The sequence below is a fragment of the Chelonoidis abingdonii genome, chromosome 4 (genome assembly GCF_003597395.2).
Source record: "Chelonoidis abingdonii isolate Lonesome George chromosome 4, CheloAbing_2.0, whole genome shotgun sequence".
Taxonomy (NCBI): domain Eukaryota; kingdom Metazoa; phylum Chordata; order Testudines; family Testudinidae; genus Chelonoidis; species Chelonoidis abingdonii.
This window is the reverse complement of record NC_133772.1, coordinates 34,981,934-34,999,106: the sequence shown is the minus strand read 5'-3', so window position 1 is coordinate 34,999,106 and position 17,173 is coordinate 34,981,934. Positions and strand designations below refer to the sequence as shown.

The following is a 17,173-nucleotide window of genomic DNA, read 5'->3' as shown; positions in this document are numbered from 1 at the left end:
CGTGGCTCCTGACGCTGCAGCCGCCTGTGCCCGAGGCTGCAAGAACAAGGCTTTGATGGGCACTGCCTCAGAGGTGCACCAGGCACTTGGAGCCAGCTGCTGTGTGCATTGAGAGGACTGGCAGGGGTCTGGCATCTCTGAGACAGGTGAGTGATGGGGACTTAATGGGCAGGGCTGGAGGGCCGTAAAGGGGTCTTCATAAAGGGACCTTATTGGATGGTGCCCTCCCGTGTGTGTCAGAGAGCCCTACCCCTCTGCCAGCCTGTCTCCTTTCAGTCCCTAGAAGCACTGACACATTTGATAAAGAGACAAAAATGAGCCCTTTCTACCAGCCGCCTTGGCAGCAGGGTGAGCCAATCAGCTGCTGCGTGGGTGAGGAGAAGGCAGACAGGCTGGAAGGGGTGCTGGGGTCGAGTCACAGCCGGTAGGTGGGCGAGCTGAGAGAGGGGTGCTTCCCATGAAGTGCCCGGCTGGTGCAGAGAGCCCTGTGCCCGGGAGCAGGGTGCCTCCCACACCTCAGAAGAGCACTGGGATCGCATAATGACTGCAGAGCCGGCAGGATACAGAACAGGACCACGGAGCTGCTCCTGGTACCCCCAATGCCCAGAAGTCCCTGTGCTGCAGCTCTGCCAATCTGCAGAGACCAGAGGAGCTGTGCCCATGGGCCTGGTCCAGAGCCCCAGAACCAATGGGAGGCTTTCCACTGCCTCGGGCAGACCCTGCAGCCCATCCTGGGGGCACAGACACATGGGTTTTATGTCCACGTCTCCTGGTGACCCCCACAGGGCGAAGGTCGGGAAGGGGAGCGGAGACACAGCTGAGTTGGACACTTACGAACTGCAGGCCCTGGTAGCGGGCGATAGGGAAGTCCTTCACCACATAGGTGGGGCTGTAGGTGCAGGGTACCAGCACATTCTCCACGTGGGATGCCTCGATCTGGGGAGCTGGGCGAGAGGAAGTCAGGGCTTAGGCTGTGTCGTGTGGGGGGCCCTCAGCCACCCCCATATGCAGAGAAAGCCCACGTGACCTTCTAGAGCCAGCCCAACCTGGACAACTGCCCCGCCCACACTGTCCCCTATAGACCAACCAGCTTCTGTAGGCCAGCCCAGCCCAGCCCAGGAATCCCTATAGCCCATTGCAGCCTGGGCAACCACCCATCCCATCCCATCCCATCCCCTATAGTCCAACCCAACCTGGGCAAATGCCCAGCCCAGTCCAGCCCAGATCCTATAGGCCAGCCCAGCCCAGGCTAACCCTTATAGCCCATCGCAGTCTGGGCAACTGATCATCCTATCTCCTATAGTTCAACACAATCTGGGAGACCACCCAGCCCAGCCCCTATAGGCCATCCCATCCCATGGAGAGAGTCCCTATAGTCCAGCCCAGCCCAGGTTTGTGAGTGGCTCCTCACTAGGGCACAGAGCTAGAGGGGTGCAGAGGATCCCTGGGTACCTGATCCTATCCAGCTTAATTTCCTTGCCTTCTCTGCACAGACTAACAGCCCCTCTCCCAGCTGAGAGAATTAAATCCCTATTGAACTGGGACCATATAGAACATGGTTGCAGCCAAGTCCTGTGGTGGCACAAAATCTTGTATAAAGGGGGTCATATAAAGTGTCTAAGACCAGGTTATGGTTTGCTGGTTATGAGTATACTGTCTATATGTGTGTATCATTTTTGCAGTTGAAGTTATGAATATTGGCTCTATACTGTCTGTATTTCAAACTTATGCTATGCTTCTGGGTGACACCCCAGACAAGTTGGTGTCAGCTCTGCCTAGCCTGCTTGATGGCCCATTAAGGATCATCAGCTATACAATTGACCCATTGAGAGAAGGGAGATATGCCTTGTAACTCAGCCAAGTATGCAGGGACATGTCTTTGGACAGAACTCTGAGGTTTTTCCATACCATGGGATGGACAGCTTGTCTTTGCAACAAAGAAAGAGACCACATGGCAAGAGAATATAAAAAGCGCTGCAGCTCCTCCATCTGGTCTTCAATCCTGCTTCTTTCCTCTGGAGGGACTTTACTACAAACGGAAGCTCTAGACAAAGGACTGATGACCCATCCCAGCTGTGGATGTACTCCAGAGACTTGATTTGAACCTGCAGTTTATTCTATCACCGCTACAAGCCTGAACCAAGAACTTTGCCATTACTGTATGTAATTGATTTCATTTAATCAATTCTAGCTCTTATCTATATCTTTTTCCTTTTATGAATAAATCTTTAGATTTTAAATTCTAAAGGATGGGCAACAGCGTGATTTATGGGTATGATCTGATTTGTATATTGACCTGGGTCTGGGGCTTAGTCCTTTGGGATTGAGAAAACCTTTTTCTCTTTTATTGGGGTACTGGTTTTCATAACGAGTGGCACTGGGGCTGATACTGGGAACCTGGAGTGTCTAAGGGAATTGCTTGTGTGACCTGTGGTTAGTCAGTGGGGTAAAACCAAAGTCCTCTCTGTCTGGCTGGTTTGGTTTGCCTAGAGGTGGAAAAAACACAGCCTTGGCCTGTAACTGCCCTGCTTTAAGCAATTTGTCCTGAATTGGCACTCACAGTTGGGTCTTGCCAGAACCAACATCATTACACCCCTCCAGCCCCGCTCTCCTCACACTCCCCCACCAGCAGGGACTCTCCTGGGAGCCCTTGCCTCACTTACTGAGGAAGAAAGTATCTCTGGGGTCGGGTTTGAGCATGTCGGCCCCATGCTCGTCCCTCTGTGCCTCCGACATGTAGCTCCCACTGTGGCTGGCGAGGGACTGGGGGATGTGAGCCACGTGGTTCATCTTCAGAGAGGACTCGTCTGAAGGGGAGAATGAGGAGAAAGACCACAGTGACCCCGGGCCTTGACTCACATCCTGGTGAGCCAGGCGCTGGGGCTCCCGGCCCAGCAGGCCATGCTCTGGGGGTGAGGGCACCTAATGATCCCAAGTCCAGTCCTGGGTGATGGGGCCAGACAGAGATGTTCCATACGGACCCTCCCTAACCACAGCTTTAGCACTGACTCAAAACCTCCTCACCCCACCCCAATTCCTTGACCCCAAATTATGCCTCATGCCAATCCCCCATGACCTGCAGCTTTAATGCTGCCCCCCAAACCCCATCCCAATATACCTGCCCCAAACCCCACCCCGATCCTGACCTGCAGCTTTAGCACTGATCCTCAAACCCCAGGCCATCCCAATCCCCTCGCCCCAAACCTGCCCTATCCCGATCCCCTCCGACCTGCAACCTTAGCACTGACCCTCAAACTCCACCTCATCCCTTCACTCAAAGCCATCCCAATCTCCCCGCCCCGAACCCCACCCCAATCCCCTCTGACCTGCAGCTTTAGCACTAATCCTCAAACCCCACACCATCCCAATCTCCTCGCCCCGAACCCGCCCCATCCCGATCCCCTCTGACCTGCAGATTTAGCACTGACCCTCAAACCTCACCGCATCCTGATCCCTTCACCTCAAAGCCATCCCAATCTCCCTGCCCCATCCTGATCCCCCCTGATCTGCAGTTTTAGTGCTGCCTCTCAAACCCCCTCCCAACCCAATCCCCCTGCCCTGCCCCAACCCTGCCCTTGGTCTAGAGGCTTCCACCAGCGCTGTCACCCAGGACCCTGCCGCCTCGCACTCCTTCCTGCAGGTGGTCGAGATGTCCGGAGCAGTGCAATTTCATAGGCTAGGCCCCATGCGTAACACTCTTACTGGCCACCTTACAAAAGTCCAGCATAGGCGCATCTCAAGGAGATGCTACTGGGCTCTAGTGGAGCGGCCCTTGGCCTTCTCCGGGGGGAGGGAGATGTGCCACCTGATAGCAAAGGATGATATAGACAGAAGTCCAGATAGAGTCTCTTGGCAGGTATCATTTGTCTCCAGGCTTGCTCTGCTAGAGCAACAGATAATCTAGTTGATTTTCTAACCAGTGTCATTCTTTGCAGGTAGCATGCTTGTCCTCACCTGACATGGAGGGGGTGGAGTGTCCTCGCCTGACATGGAGGCTTCAGGAAGAATACCGGTAAGTGAATCAATTGGTTTATGTGGAACTTGGAAATTACCTCCAGGATGAATTTCAGGAAGTGAAGGGATACCTTCTCTTGATGAATATTAGCATATGGCAGATAAGCCATCAGGGGGCCCAGCTCACCCACTCTCCTGGCCAATGTCATGGCAACCTTCAAGGACAGATGGGTCATTAAGCACGTGGCCAGTGGTTCAAAAGGTGTCCCTATCAGCACTGAAAATACGAGACTGAGGTCCCACTGCAGCGTTGGCTCCCCTATTGGTGGCAAGGTCCCAGGCCAACCCTTTAGGGACCTGGTTGTTACTGGGTAAGAACAGAGTAGCCATCTGCTGGAGGATGGAATGCACTGACTGCTGTTAGGTGGACCTGCAGCGAGGTACCAGAAAAACGCAATGTCTTAAGGAGGTGGGCTTAAATAGCAAGACTACCTGCTGGCTCTGATAGCTGGTTCTGTTGCACCCAGATACAGAAACATCCCCATTTGCTAGGTAGCATTTTCTGGTAGACTCTTCCCTGCTATGATTAAGTATAGTTTGAGTGGCGTGCGAACATGAATGCTATAGGTCTGATGACCATCCAAATGCCAAACAGTGAGGAGAAGAGAGAGATGTCTGATCCTGTTGTTCTCCCGAGTTAGCAGCCAGGAAGGGCTGAATGCTGATGGGTTGACTTTCGCAGGCAGTCCAGAAAGCAAAACTGTCTGGGCCAATTGGCTGCAAAGAGGATGACTCATGCTTTGTCATGACAAATCTTCCCTATACCCTGGGAGAGTAGTGGGACGGAGGGGAAGGCTCGTCCAGGACAGTAGGAGGGCACTGCCCCAGGAGTCCTGGCCTTGTGCTGCTCTGGAATCATACACGTTGAACTTCTTGTTCATCTGAGAGGGAAACAGGTCCCATGGTGACGTCCCCCACTGAGTGCAGATGCTGTTCAGCCCTGAATTGTGTCACTCCCACTCACGATTGGTGTTGAAATACCTGCTGAGGCTGTCTACCAGCAGGTGCTGGGCACCACGGGGGGTACGTCACGGAAACTGTTCCAGAAGATGATGCCTCTCTATGCACGCTGGCAGGGATTTTACCCTTCCTTGTCGGTGGGAGGAATCTAGTACAGGCCTGACTGGCGGTTCCAAGAGACTGATAGGCATCTCAACCCCCTCCAGGTAGTGGCTGTGGTAGGTGACCCTGTCTTCTCTGGAGGAGCAACAGTTACTGACTGGATTGGCCTGAGACGGCCATATTTTATCTGCACAAATAGCCCCGCAGCCCCTGGAGTCAGTAGATCTGGACCCCAGTCATTTGACAGAGGCATAAACTTCTGCTGTGCTGTATGACCGGGGGCGAGCACAGAGAGCACGCCTGCCTGCCACGCATTTACTACAGGAGCCAGGGCGTCCTGGGCAATGCAAGGTAAGAGCTGCAGTGAAAACTCTGCAGACACGCTGAACCCTGTGTGCTGGAGTGGAGATTTTTCATAATATTTTGAATGACTATTGTGTGGGCCTCTGTTTCCCCTACGTGGGGCTTGGCTAACAGGGTGGTGGGAAAGGGTTGTTTACTTTTTGCAGAGACACAGGTGTGTGGCCTGGGCCCCTATGCCCATAGAGAAGACAATGGCCACTCCAGTCACCCAGATATTTGGCACCTAGCTACAAATGACCATGAATGGTCCACCCTCCTTAGGGTTTGGCTACACTTGTAGCTGTACAGCGCTGGGAGTTAAACCTGTCTTCGTACAGCTGTGTAGGGAAAGCGCTGCAGTGTGGCCACATTTGCTGCATTTGCAGCGGTGTTGGGAATGGTGCATTATGGGCAGCTATCACAGCGTTCAAGTGGCTGCAAAGTGCTTTTCAAAAGAGGGGGGTGGGGTGGAGTGTGACAGGGAGAGTGGGGGAGAGAGAGAGTAGATTTTTGGAGCTGACACTGTGTCCTCCCACGCCCTGCTGCTTCTCTCCTCAAGCAAACACTAGCTGTGGACATTCCCTGCCTGCCTCTGCTCGAGCAAACAGTAGCTGTGTTTGTTTTTTAGATAAGCAGCTCCGGGAGCCCCGAGTTCACAACAAAACAAAGAGTATTATCTTTACTTAAAACCATTATGGGAAACTTCCGGAGGTCAGTTACAGCGCAGTAAGATTAATCACTGTTTACACTGGCACCCCAGCGCTGCAAGAGCAGCGCTATAGTCGTTATTCCCCAGGTCAAGGTGGAGTACAGCCGGATCTGTAGCCAGGGAGATACAGCGCTGTATGTACCTTGCCAGTGTGGATGCGGACTAAGTTACAGCGCTGTAAAGCCACCACCAGCATTATAACTCTCAAGTGTAGCCAGGCCCTAAGAAACCCGGCTGCTTTTACAGTGCTGGCTGAGATTCACCCCAGAGTAAGGAAGCTGGGGTGCAAGTCTCCCACAGGTGTCCAATCCAGGTGGACTCGCTGCAGGTCGGTCCCAGGTGGCGGTGAAGCCAAGTGGCTTTCCCCAGTGAAAGTGAATGACCCTAAGAGGGCTGATACCCTGAAGGGGTCTTCCCAGGGACAGTTCCAGGGCTGTACAACAGCACCGGACCTGTTTGCTGCACTCGGTGACTGTCCCAGCCTTCATATGCAGGGAGGAAGGGCTGGTTTGTTACTCCGTGATCAGTCATTTCCCTTCAATAACTCCCACTCGCTCGCAAACTGGTCCCCCTCTCCCATCTTGCAGTCTGAGTGCAGGCTGGCCTGCAATCCCAAACCGTAGGGGAGGGAGGGAGCACAGGCGCAGGAGACACCCACATGCTGACTGATAGCGTGAAGGAGGAAATACCTGCATGAACCATCTGTCTTGCGGGCACCTGTGTCAATATCCCAACGGCTTCACCGTCCCTCTTCTCCACGTTGATCCTAGGTGTATCTGCTGCCACCCCTGCTGCCTTATCAACCCCTTCCAAGGGCCACTTAATTACCAGCCCCTTATGTAACGAGAACTGGGCCAGGATCTATTCATCAAGAGCTCCTGCTGCCAGGCTGGGTTGCGGGGGAAGCACAAGACTTATAGATTTAAGTAAATCCACATTGTTATCCCTGCTTACAAGATAAGTCAGCAGTGTTGTTGTAGCCATGTTGGTCCCAGGATACTAGAGGCAAGGCGAGGTAATAGCTTTTACTGGGCCAACATCTGTGGGTGAGAGAGACACGCTTCTGAGCTACATTGAGCTCTTCTTCAGGTCTGGCCAGGGCCAGGGCTAGGAGCTGCCCTCTTTGTTTCCCTACAAAGCCAGGAGGAGAGAGGGAAGGAGCCCTGGGGAAAGCACCTTTCCCCAGGCAAGGAGCTCTGGGATTGGCTGTCCTGTCCGGGGACAGGGCCCTTTCAACGAGAGCCGGAAGTGGGAAAGAGAGTGCAGATCCTGGCTGGCTGAGAAGCAATGGCTGGCTGAGAAGCCCTCGTCCCCAGGGTGGGAGTGAGTCTGGAGGGGAGAATAAGCCACTCCCAGCAGGGGTCCCGCCATGGCTGTCAATGGAATGCACCCGGCCATGGGTGTCAGAGGGTGGGGCAGGCAATGGCATCTCCTCCCTTCCTGACCTCAGCTCCTCGGCTGGCCCATGGAGCTGGGCTCTCTGTAGCGGAGGGTGGGGTGAGCTGGAGCCAGCACTGCAGGACACTGTTGCTGTGCTGGCATCTGTCCTGTGACAGAGCCAGCCAGCCCGGCGCCACTAATGCTGGGCTGCCTGCAGGGTTTGCTGCAATGCAGCTTTGGGGAAGATGAGGGAAAAAACGCCAACAGCTGGAATTCCTTCCAATTCAGCCCTGTGTGGGAAGCACGTATGGACACACACTTCCATCTCACCACTGCCACATGCCACTGCACCTGCCTCTCCCCAGACAAGCGCCACCAGGCCTGCTCTGCCTCAGCACATCCCGTCGCACAAGCCTGATCCTCCCCATAGCACGGTGCCTGCACCTCCACACCCCACCACCAACCCTGATCCGCCCCATAGCACCGTGCCGCACCCCACCGCCCCAGCCCTGATCCGCCCCATAGTGCCACGGCTGCCCTGTCACACCCCACTGCCCCAGCCCTGATCCACCCCATAGCGCCATGCCTGCACCTCCACACCTCAACCCTGATTCGTCCCGTAGCGCCACACCTGCACCACCCCTGCCCTGATCCACCCCACAGCACACCTGCACCGCCCCAGCCCTGATCCGCCCCACAGCATGTCTGCACCACCACACCCCACTGACCCAGCCCTGATCCACCCCATAGCATCCTGCCTGCCCCTCTGCACCCCACCACTCCAACCTTGATCTGCCCTATAGCACCCCACCTGCCCTGCTATACCCCCATTTCCCCGCCACACCCCACCGCCCCAGCCCTGATCCACCCCATAGCACCACACCTGCCACGCCACACCTCAACCCTGATCCGTCCCATAGCGCCACACCTGCACCTCCACTCCTCACCACCCCAACCCTGATCTGCCCCATAGCGCCACACCTGCCCTGCCACACCCCACTGCCCTAGCCCTGATCCGCTCCATAGCACTGTGCCTGCCCTGAGCCACCCCACACCTTTACACCCGCAATGATTTAGACAAAAAATGTCAGTGGCGCATCATGGAAAACAGAACATTTTGGGGACAATTTTTAGAGGAAAGTTTTGGATTTCGGAAAAAAGGCCCTTTGTCAACAAGAAAACCATTTAGCGTACAAAATTCCCACCGGCTCCCATGCTCTGGCCTGCGTGCAGCCACACCCAGCCATTCAGGCACAGCCACGCTAACGCCCATACAGGCATGCTCCCACTGCCACACATTGCCATCTCGATCCCATTGCTCCCACTCCTACGCGCTCTCCTCCACATGCTCACGAGTACATGGTCCGATGGGGGATCGCGCCTGTTACATGCACAGCCTGCTGTTCCCACAGCACACACACTTCTGGGCACACGCTACCCCTGAACGCCAGGCGGAGCAAGGGTAAGTGGATCTGGGGGCAGGCAGCACACCAGAGAATGGTTTTACCTGTGTAGAGAGAGATGAAGGGGGAGTCGATCACCTCGAACTTCAGGCTGGGAAGGAACACGCGCCACTGGAAGAGAGAGAATGAGAATCACAGCTGGGGCTGGGGGCATCATGCTGGCCCCCCTGCCAAAGAGGGATCTGGTAGACAAGCAGGAAGCAAGAGGCTGCCCCAGTGCCCGCTCAATGCTTCTTCCCTCTGTGTTTCCTCTCCTGGCTGCCAGGGGCTGTCAGGGAGAAGAGGCTGCACAACAGAAGCCGAGCCCGCAGCGTGCTGCCCGCGCCTATGTGACCCTTCCTATCTCTGGGTAGCAGGAAGTCACCACTCTCAGTAGTCAGGTTACAAGCCCCTAGGCCCCAGCCCTGTCCGTATGGGGAGCAGGGAGGTACTGTTCCAAGGTGGCTGTGCCAGATTGTGCAGTATTGATGCCCTCCAACTCAGACTGTGGCCTGGAACACACCAGTGTAAATCCAGAGTGACTCCAGATTGCAGCACAGCCCTTGTCTGCACGGGGGTGGGGAGTTTGCACTGCTGTAGCCATACATGCATTCCCCCAAGATTGGGCTTGTCCCAGTGGGACTTACTGGTAATTCACCAGGGCATCTGTGCACACACTCTGCTTTGCACAAGCGCAGTGTGTCTGCACTAGTGCTTCACACCAATGCAGCCAAATCAGTGTGGTTACATTAGTGCTCTGTAGTCTAGACAAGCCTTTATACACCACAATGCCAGGAGCCTCCGACTGAAGCCAAAAGGAACATCTCCAGATTTACTCTGGTGTAAATGAGGGCAGAACGGGGCCTTTCAGTTTTTAGTTACTAGGAAATTGCGGTTTCCCATTGTGGGATTGGGACTCAGAACCAGGATTTCAGATGTGCAGAACTCAGCAAGCCAGAGAGATCTTTGTGATCACAGTTCCGACTGAATAGGCTTGCCATCCAGTTGCTTATTGTGTTGAGTGACAAAGGCAGTTTTAATCCATACACTGTACTGTGTGCGTGTGCATCTCTAGAACACACATACTCTCCCCTGTGCTGCTAATCGAGCTAAGCTAGGTGGCAGCTGAGCAGAGAGATCCACCCTGTGCTCCAGCTCACACCCAAAGAGGAGGCAGTGCCCCATGTGAAGCGAGCTTATTTTCACATTCCGAGCAAGCATCTTCAGGAGTGCAAGCTTGCAGCATTTGCCAGAGACTTCACAGCAGCTCCAGCTAGCTGAGCAAGGAGAGGAGGGGGCAGGGTCACCTCCCTTCCAGTTCAGAAAGGGATGAATTGAGTCTCTTTAAAAAGTCTAATAATATTTCACCTCCAGCGGCCCACAGAGCTGGAACGGCCTCCATGAAAGGAGCAGGGCTCGGCGGAGAGGGATCAAAAAGATATTGGTCAGAGTCTCTAGGAGATGAGGAACATTTTATCTTGAGGAGAAAGAATTTTAGATGCCCTCCTGAAATAAGCATCCAGCCCTATTTGAAGAGAGGACTTTCTCAAGCACCACAAGAGAGCTAGCTCTTTGTTACTGCCTTTTCCCTCTTGGTATTCTTTTGCAATACTACCCAAGAAAGTAGAAAACAACTTTTCTTAGGGCCCCCTGTCCACTTCTATTGTTTGCCAAGCGTGGATCCCCCAAACTGGGTTGATACCAGACTTTTTAATTAACAGACCTTGAGTTACAGATGTCAGCATAATTGTGGGACTACAGTGAACTGTCCCACAGCACCAGCAGGGGGAGCACAAGATATTAGTGCAGGGGTAGGCAAACTTTTTGGCCTGAGGGCTACACCTGGGTATGGAAATTATATGGCGGGCCATGAATACTCGTAAAAGTGGGGTTGAGATGCGGGAGGGGGGTGAAGACTGTGAGGTGGGGCCAGAAATGAGGAGTTCAGGGTGCAGGTGCAGGCTCTTGCTGGGGGTGCAGGCTGGGGGGATTGTAGTACAAGAGGGTGCTCCGGGCTTGGATCAAGGAGTTTGGAGGGCGGGAGGGAGATCAGGGCTGGCGCAGGGGGTTGAGGCATGGAAGGGGATCGGGGTACAGCCTCCGGGCAGCACTTAACTCAAGAAGCTCCCAGAAGCAGCGGCATGTCCCTCCTATGGCTCCTATGTGGAGGCGCAGCCAGGCGACTCTGCACGCTGCCCCGTCCGCAGGCACTGTCCCATAGCTCCCATTGGCTGCAGTTCCTGGCCAATGGGAGCTGTGGGGGTGGCTCCTGTGGATGGAGCAACGTGTGGAGCCCCTGGCTTCCCCTAAACGTAGGAGTTGAAGGGGTGACATGACGTTGCTTCTGGGAGCTGCGGCATGCGCACGCGGAGTGGCCCCAATCCTGCGGGGCAAGCCCCCACTCCCCAGCGGGAGCTCGAGGGCTGGATGAAATCGGCTGGCAGGCCAGATATGAATCGCAGGCTGTAGTTTGCCCACCCCTGCATTAATGCCTGGAGGTGCTACCTCAATGGAGCTAGTTTCTTGTGCCATTGCTCACTTTTTTAAGGAGCGCGGTGGATCTGAGACCAACAGCAGTGAGTCATTGCTAAGGGCGCCCCTCACAATATTAAACGTCAGTTTTGAAGTCAGCCGCAGAGTATTTTGTGTCTTAAACTATTGAAATCAAAAGGAGACAGAAGCCCCACTGAGCAGTTGGGAACATTTCCTTTACTCAAGACAGCTCTTACTGAAGTTGCCAGCTTGAGACCTGACGCAAAGCCAACGGAAGTCGCAAGCTTTGGCTCAGGCCCTAAAACAGCGCTCTCTTCCCCAGCCTCTATGCACAGAAACAGCACTGAATCAACTCAAATAGGTGTTTAAACCCCAAGGCCATTATGCTGACCCAGAGCCCTGGGTCGATGCTTCTATTGCTGTCTGTGTGTAGCTCCTTTCAATTGATTTTAAATCTCTTTCTAATCATCTTAAGCTAAGTTTTGCATCAGTTTGCAGCCAGGCAGCCTGGGCATTGGTTTAACTGAAGCCACTTTAAATGATCACACATGTAGCTAAATGGGTGCAAGTTTGGGTATGGACCAGCCCCTAAATTCACAGCGGTACAATGGGGAACTGCCAAGGGGTTCCTCCCTACTTTACGATTCCTTCAAAGGGATTCCCTCCGCCCCCCCCCCCCGCAAAAAAAAGTTTTCCCACATCCCCCTGCTTGTTTTTTCCCCTTTGAAATTCAAAGTCTTGCCCGTGCTGAAGGCAACAGGAGAACTAGGGAGATGGTGCCAAAGTTGAGCTGCTAGAATGGGGAAGGGAGGGGGGATTATCAGACTGTCTAGAACTTTGTGGTGTTTTGTCTGCACACATTTAACTCCAGGGCTAATAAACACTGTGGAGAAAGGAAACCTTTGCTAAAGACCCAACATCCAACCGCGCCAATTAAGGCGCCCGTGCTCCCAATGCACACACTCTGAGTTGCTCAAGAGGTCATCCAGCAAAGACAGGAAATCCGATATGACACTCTGGACATTCCTCAGGTGGACAAGAAGCAGGGAAAAGTGCCCCTTCTAGCCATCTTCACATGCCACAGAGACACGCAAAAGGGCACCCGCCCCATTTTAAAAATCCCTTGGCAGGTTGCCTTTAATGCTCCTCCTCCACTAGGCAGCCTGCTGTCCTCTCCTGCTCCTGCAGAGCAGTCCTGTGGGAGCTGAGCAAAGGCCATGCTCCATGGCAAATGGATGGGCCCAAATGTCCAGATGACAGGTGCTAGGGGAGACTGTCAGTAGCTGTCAGTTCTGCCATTGGGCCATGTCTCCCCTCACAAATGCCAGGTGCTGAGGGCGGCAGGAGGAATCCCTGATGTGTTTGGGAGACTCCACCGCAGGTAATGTTCTGCGGGTCACTCGAAGGCACAGACACTGCTTGGCAGTTCTGCAGACAGCGCTGCTTCGCTCAGCACTGACTTCCCCTGGTGGGATGGGTGGGAGGGGATGCTGTCTGGCTGGGTGTCTGTCCGTCCCCATCTTTCTGGGCAACTCACAGCAGACCAAGATCTCAACTGTATCAGCCACTTCCCACAGTCTCCCACTCACAGGTGCGGCCCCTAGCCCCTGGCACAGCTCGAGCACTAGCACAGCTCGAGCACCTGCACAGCCCCATCTCCCACAAGCATCCCAAGCCCACGATGACCTGGAGAACACCCCACGGAATGGGGGGCAGTACCCCCTGCAGAGGCTCATGGGTAAGCCCAGAGCAGCACCCAGGGATGGATGCACCAAGGCCTGCAGGTGTGTGCGCACCGGAGCCTGGGAACCCGAGAGGCACAGGCTGAGCACAGAGCAGCCCTCACAGTTAGGGAAGTGCCTGCCTGGCTTGCTCCCAGCCCAGCGGATGTCACTACCTAGCTAATGCCCGGCCTTCCTTCCCCAACAGCTCCGAGGGCCTCAGGAGAGCGCGCGGCCCCACAAAGTCAGTATAAAAAGTGGATTTGTCCCTCCTCCATCGGCCCCAGGGAGGTGTCCAGCTGGCAGAGAATGCCTGCTCTAGGGATGATGGAGGCTCTCCAGGAGAGGAAAGAGGTGGTCTGGACAGGGGTGGCTGGCAGATTCATTGCTGAGTCCTGGAGCCAGGACTCCTCTCCTGGAGATGCTCAATTAGTGTTTGTTATGAGAGAAGCATCGCGGCCAGAGCAAGGCCGTTAGCGCTGACCGGCCATCGGACGCCCAGCAAGCGAAGGGAAGAAACCGCCCAGTGCCGGGCTGGGAACACGCACTCTGCTGACCCGTGCTCTGCGTGCTCATAGCGTGGGCAGTGGGAGCAGACATCCCTTTGGGGCTGGCTCTTCAACGCACCCAGGGAGGCTAGAATCACAGGGCCAGAGACTCAGCTGGTGTCACGCCACTGGGGTTGCTGAATTACACCCACTGAGGTCTGGCTCTAGGAGGCTAGAGATGGACGAGACCTATTAGAGTGCCCCGTGCCCTCCCATCCCTTCCAGCCAAGGCAGGATCATCCCCCTCCAGCAATTCCATCAGTGCTTCAGCCAGCCGAGTGCCAATGGTCTCAGTGGAGGAGTCCCACCCTTTCCCACAGGGACGACACCACAGTCAAATAGAGCGTCTGCACTAGCCAGCCCTTGGGCCCTTTCACCTTATGGGGAGGAGCTGGCAAGAGGCAGCTTTACCCACATCCCTGCCGAAGGCCTGAGACGCCCCCCTCTGACTGACGCTGGGCAGCAGGCAGTGCCTGTGAGGGCAGCACACACAGCTCACAGTGGCATCCTCTCGAGGCAGCAAGGCTGGCTAGGTGGCTTCTTTATTCAAAGGAGAGGATGGGCTCTGTGGACTCAGTGATGCCCCCTTGGGCAGGGCCAGGCCAGCCTCCCATGTGCTCCAGCAAAGCCCCTCTGCAGTCATTGGGGTTTGAACTGGATGAGGTGGGAGTAGGGAATTTGGAGGAGAGATTGGGGCAGGGACAAGGGGCCTCCCAAGGGCACACTGGGTTCCAGCAGTCCTCTCCCTGCTCCACCCCGAGCCTGCAGAGACTTTGGGCCAGCTCGAGGTGCAGAGAACCTGATCGTCAGCAGTGTCGAGCAGCTGCCGATCCCATTGGCATCAGCTGGGGACATGGGTGATCAGTGCTGCTGAGAACCAGGCTCTGGGCCTCTCATGCTGAGCCCCCTGAATCAGGAGCTGCCTCTGGAAGATTTGGCCCTGATGTGTCTCATTGCAGGAAAAGGCTTGGGCAGTGCAGTGCAATGCCACAAAGAGATGCCAGCCATGCACCATGTCCAAGGAGGATGGCCTGCCCAGAACACACTAAGTGCGCAAAGACGGGGACAGCAAACAACAGGTGAGGATTATCTCTAGGGAAAGCTCCAGGGAGAGACGGGAGCCACACGGCACCCAGGAGGGTAGATGAAGGGAGAGGTCAGGAATCTGCCTGGGGGAATCTACAGGGTACAGACACAAGTAAGCAGGTGGGAGATGTACTCCAGGGCTGCAAGGAAGAGATAGCGGGAGCTGGGACTCAGGCCTCCCACAGCTTTTCTCTGGGCTGAAGTTGGGGGTGTGTGGTGAGGAATGGGGGATTCAACTGCAGGTTTCCCATTCTCCTCTGGCAAATCTTCACCCTTGGAACAGATCCAAGTTGAGGCTTTGGCAAGGAAAGTAGCAGAGCCCAGCTAGGGGATGGAGGCCACCCGGGGATGCGCTCTTGACTCTCAGAGTGTTTCTCTGAAGGTAAGCAGCTGAGCCCCACGGCCATGAGAGCCGGGGCCTGGCTAAGCCAGCACCACAGAGCAAGCCTGGCAGGGACCAACCAGAGGTTACTCACGCCTACTTCCACGTGGTCCGACCCGCGGTCATCCTGCTTGTGGAGGAGCTCAAAGTAATAGCGTCTGGAGGACATGAGGCTGCACGAGAGGGAGAGAGGCTGGTTAGGAACCAGTGACCCTGACAAGGGTCTTTTAGCCCTCCCTCCGGGGGTGGGGGAGCCCACAGCCCTCCGTCCCCAGAAGGCCGGCTCCAGGAGCTGGAGAGCACAGGCACTTGGAGGCGGTGGCAGCCTTGTGTCGAGGGGTTTTATGGCTGGCTGGAAGATCAGTGTGTGGAACAGTTCCCTTACCCCCACTGCAAGAGCCCGCTGCACTGGCGTGGGAGCAGCTCTCCCATCACTCAGGCACAGGAGACCTCTCCTGCACGGGACATGCTGACAGGGCTAGCCTGACAGGTCCTGGTGGGATTTCACAGAGAGCGTAAAGGAGCTATGCCTGCTTCCCAGCTCTCCTCCCCACCTCCCAGGATGGCCCCCGCACAGCCCCCTGTCCCAGACACACACTGTCCCTCCCAAGCAAGCTTTTGGCTGAGGGTCACAAATGGATCTTCCCAGCTCACTCTCTGCCTGGGGCTGGGCCATGCGGAGCAGCTGCCAGATCTCCATGGCTGTGCGAGATGCCTAGGTTCCTCCCGCTGCCACTGGGCATGGAGTGGGAAGCTCGCTCTGATAGGTGCTCACAAAACCCGTCTGCTATTGCCTTTCTGCTCACCTTGACACCTCCTGGCTTACCACAGGGTAGTGTGGAGAAGGCTTCCCTGACACATGGTACCCCCAGCTCATCCCAGCAGGGATACCCTCACTAGCCGAAGCCTGCATGGCGGGGATCCAACTGCTGCTACGAGTTACAATGACTGATTCTGCTGCCTCTCTCATATGCCCAGGGCCTGTGCCTGGGTTTCAGCCTCCCAGCTGCTCCTGGCGCGGGGAGGGGAGATTGACATGGTGTTTCCTCTCTGGGATATGATGAATGAATACATGAAGTGATGCTGTCAAGCTTCAGGTATTCTGCAAACAACCATTCTGGGGGAAGTAGAGGGGGGTTGCGAGTTGTGGGTGATGCGGGAAGGGAGGGTACGAGGACACAGGAGGGGGATGGGGGAAGAGAGAGTGCTGCTGACAGCTCCGCTCAGAAGACAGCAGATCCTGCGCCGAGCCTGCTGCTCTCTCAGTGCTGCCTGTCAGTCCCCAGCAGTGAGCTGAACGCTCCCTCTCCCCTTCCTGGGGGGCTGCATGACACACTGCCGTGGGAGTCCCACCCAGTGCCCAGTGAGGGGAGCACTGTCTGCCCGGATGGCATGAGTCAGGACCAGGGCCTGGCTTGCATTGCAAATACCCTGCCTTGGTGCTTTGGAAAGTGCTGGGAGGGAAGCCAAGCTGGCATCTCCTAGCCCACCCACTGCCCCGGGGCCCAGAGATGCCCCACGGACAGGAGAGGGGGCTGCTGGCCTCGACCTCTCAGCGTTCAGGCAGCAGCCATGGGTGATGACACTGGGAGCACTGACCCCGGCTACTAGTGTTCAAATGCAAGGGTGGGAAGAGACCACCGGAGACCTGCCCCCATCCTCAGCAGGCTCCAACTGAGAGGGAAACAGACGGACAGCCCCGCGGCAGCTGCCTCCGACGGGTGTTCAGTGACCCTATTGTGTAACACCTCTGAGGGCCTGAGCTTCAACAGCTCTGATGCCAGGCTGGGGAGGGGGATTAGAGGGCACTGGGCAGGGCCATGACCCCCGGAAGGGCCCTCAGAGGAACTAAGGGACCTGTGCCTTCTTACTAGGACGATACAGGAGCAATTTCCTGCAGCTGCTTATGCCAGGGCAGAGGCCCTGCACGCTGCCTGGGAGAGACTGTGGTGGCAGACTGGGATTGCAGGACAGGGCAAAACACATGCAGGTGT

General features: G+C 55.7%; 1 protein-coding gene across 2 annotated transcripts in view; it reads right to left on the bottom strand.

The window, feature by feature from the left end:
* The window catches only part of B4GALNT4 (beta-1,4-N-acetyl-galactosaminyltransferase 4), a 134,062-nt gene that overhangs the window by 15,961 nt on the left and 100,928 nt on the right, over positions 1 to 17,173 (bottom strand). For both annotated transcript variants that reach the window (XM_075065032.1, XM_075065034.1), the window contains exons 8-11: positions 15,274 to 15,352; positions 9,015 to 9,081; positions 2,664 to 2,807; positions 835 to 944 (exon numbers count right to left, since the gene is read on the bottom strand). In XM_075065032.1, the coding sequence (XP_074921133.1) occupies positions 835 to 944; positions 2,664 to 2,807; positions 9,015 to 9,081; positions 15,274 to 15,352 (400 nt within the window). The remainder of the gene's footprint in view (positions 1 to 834; positions 945 to 2,663; positions 2,808 to 9,014; positions 9,082 to 15,273; positions 15,353 to 17,173) is intronic.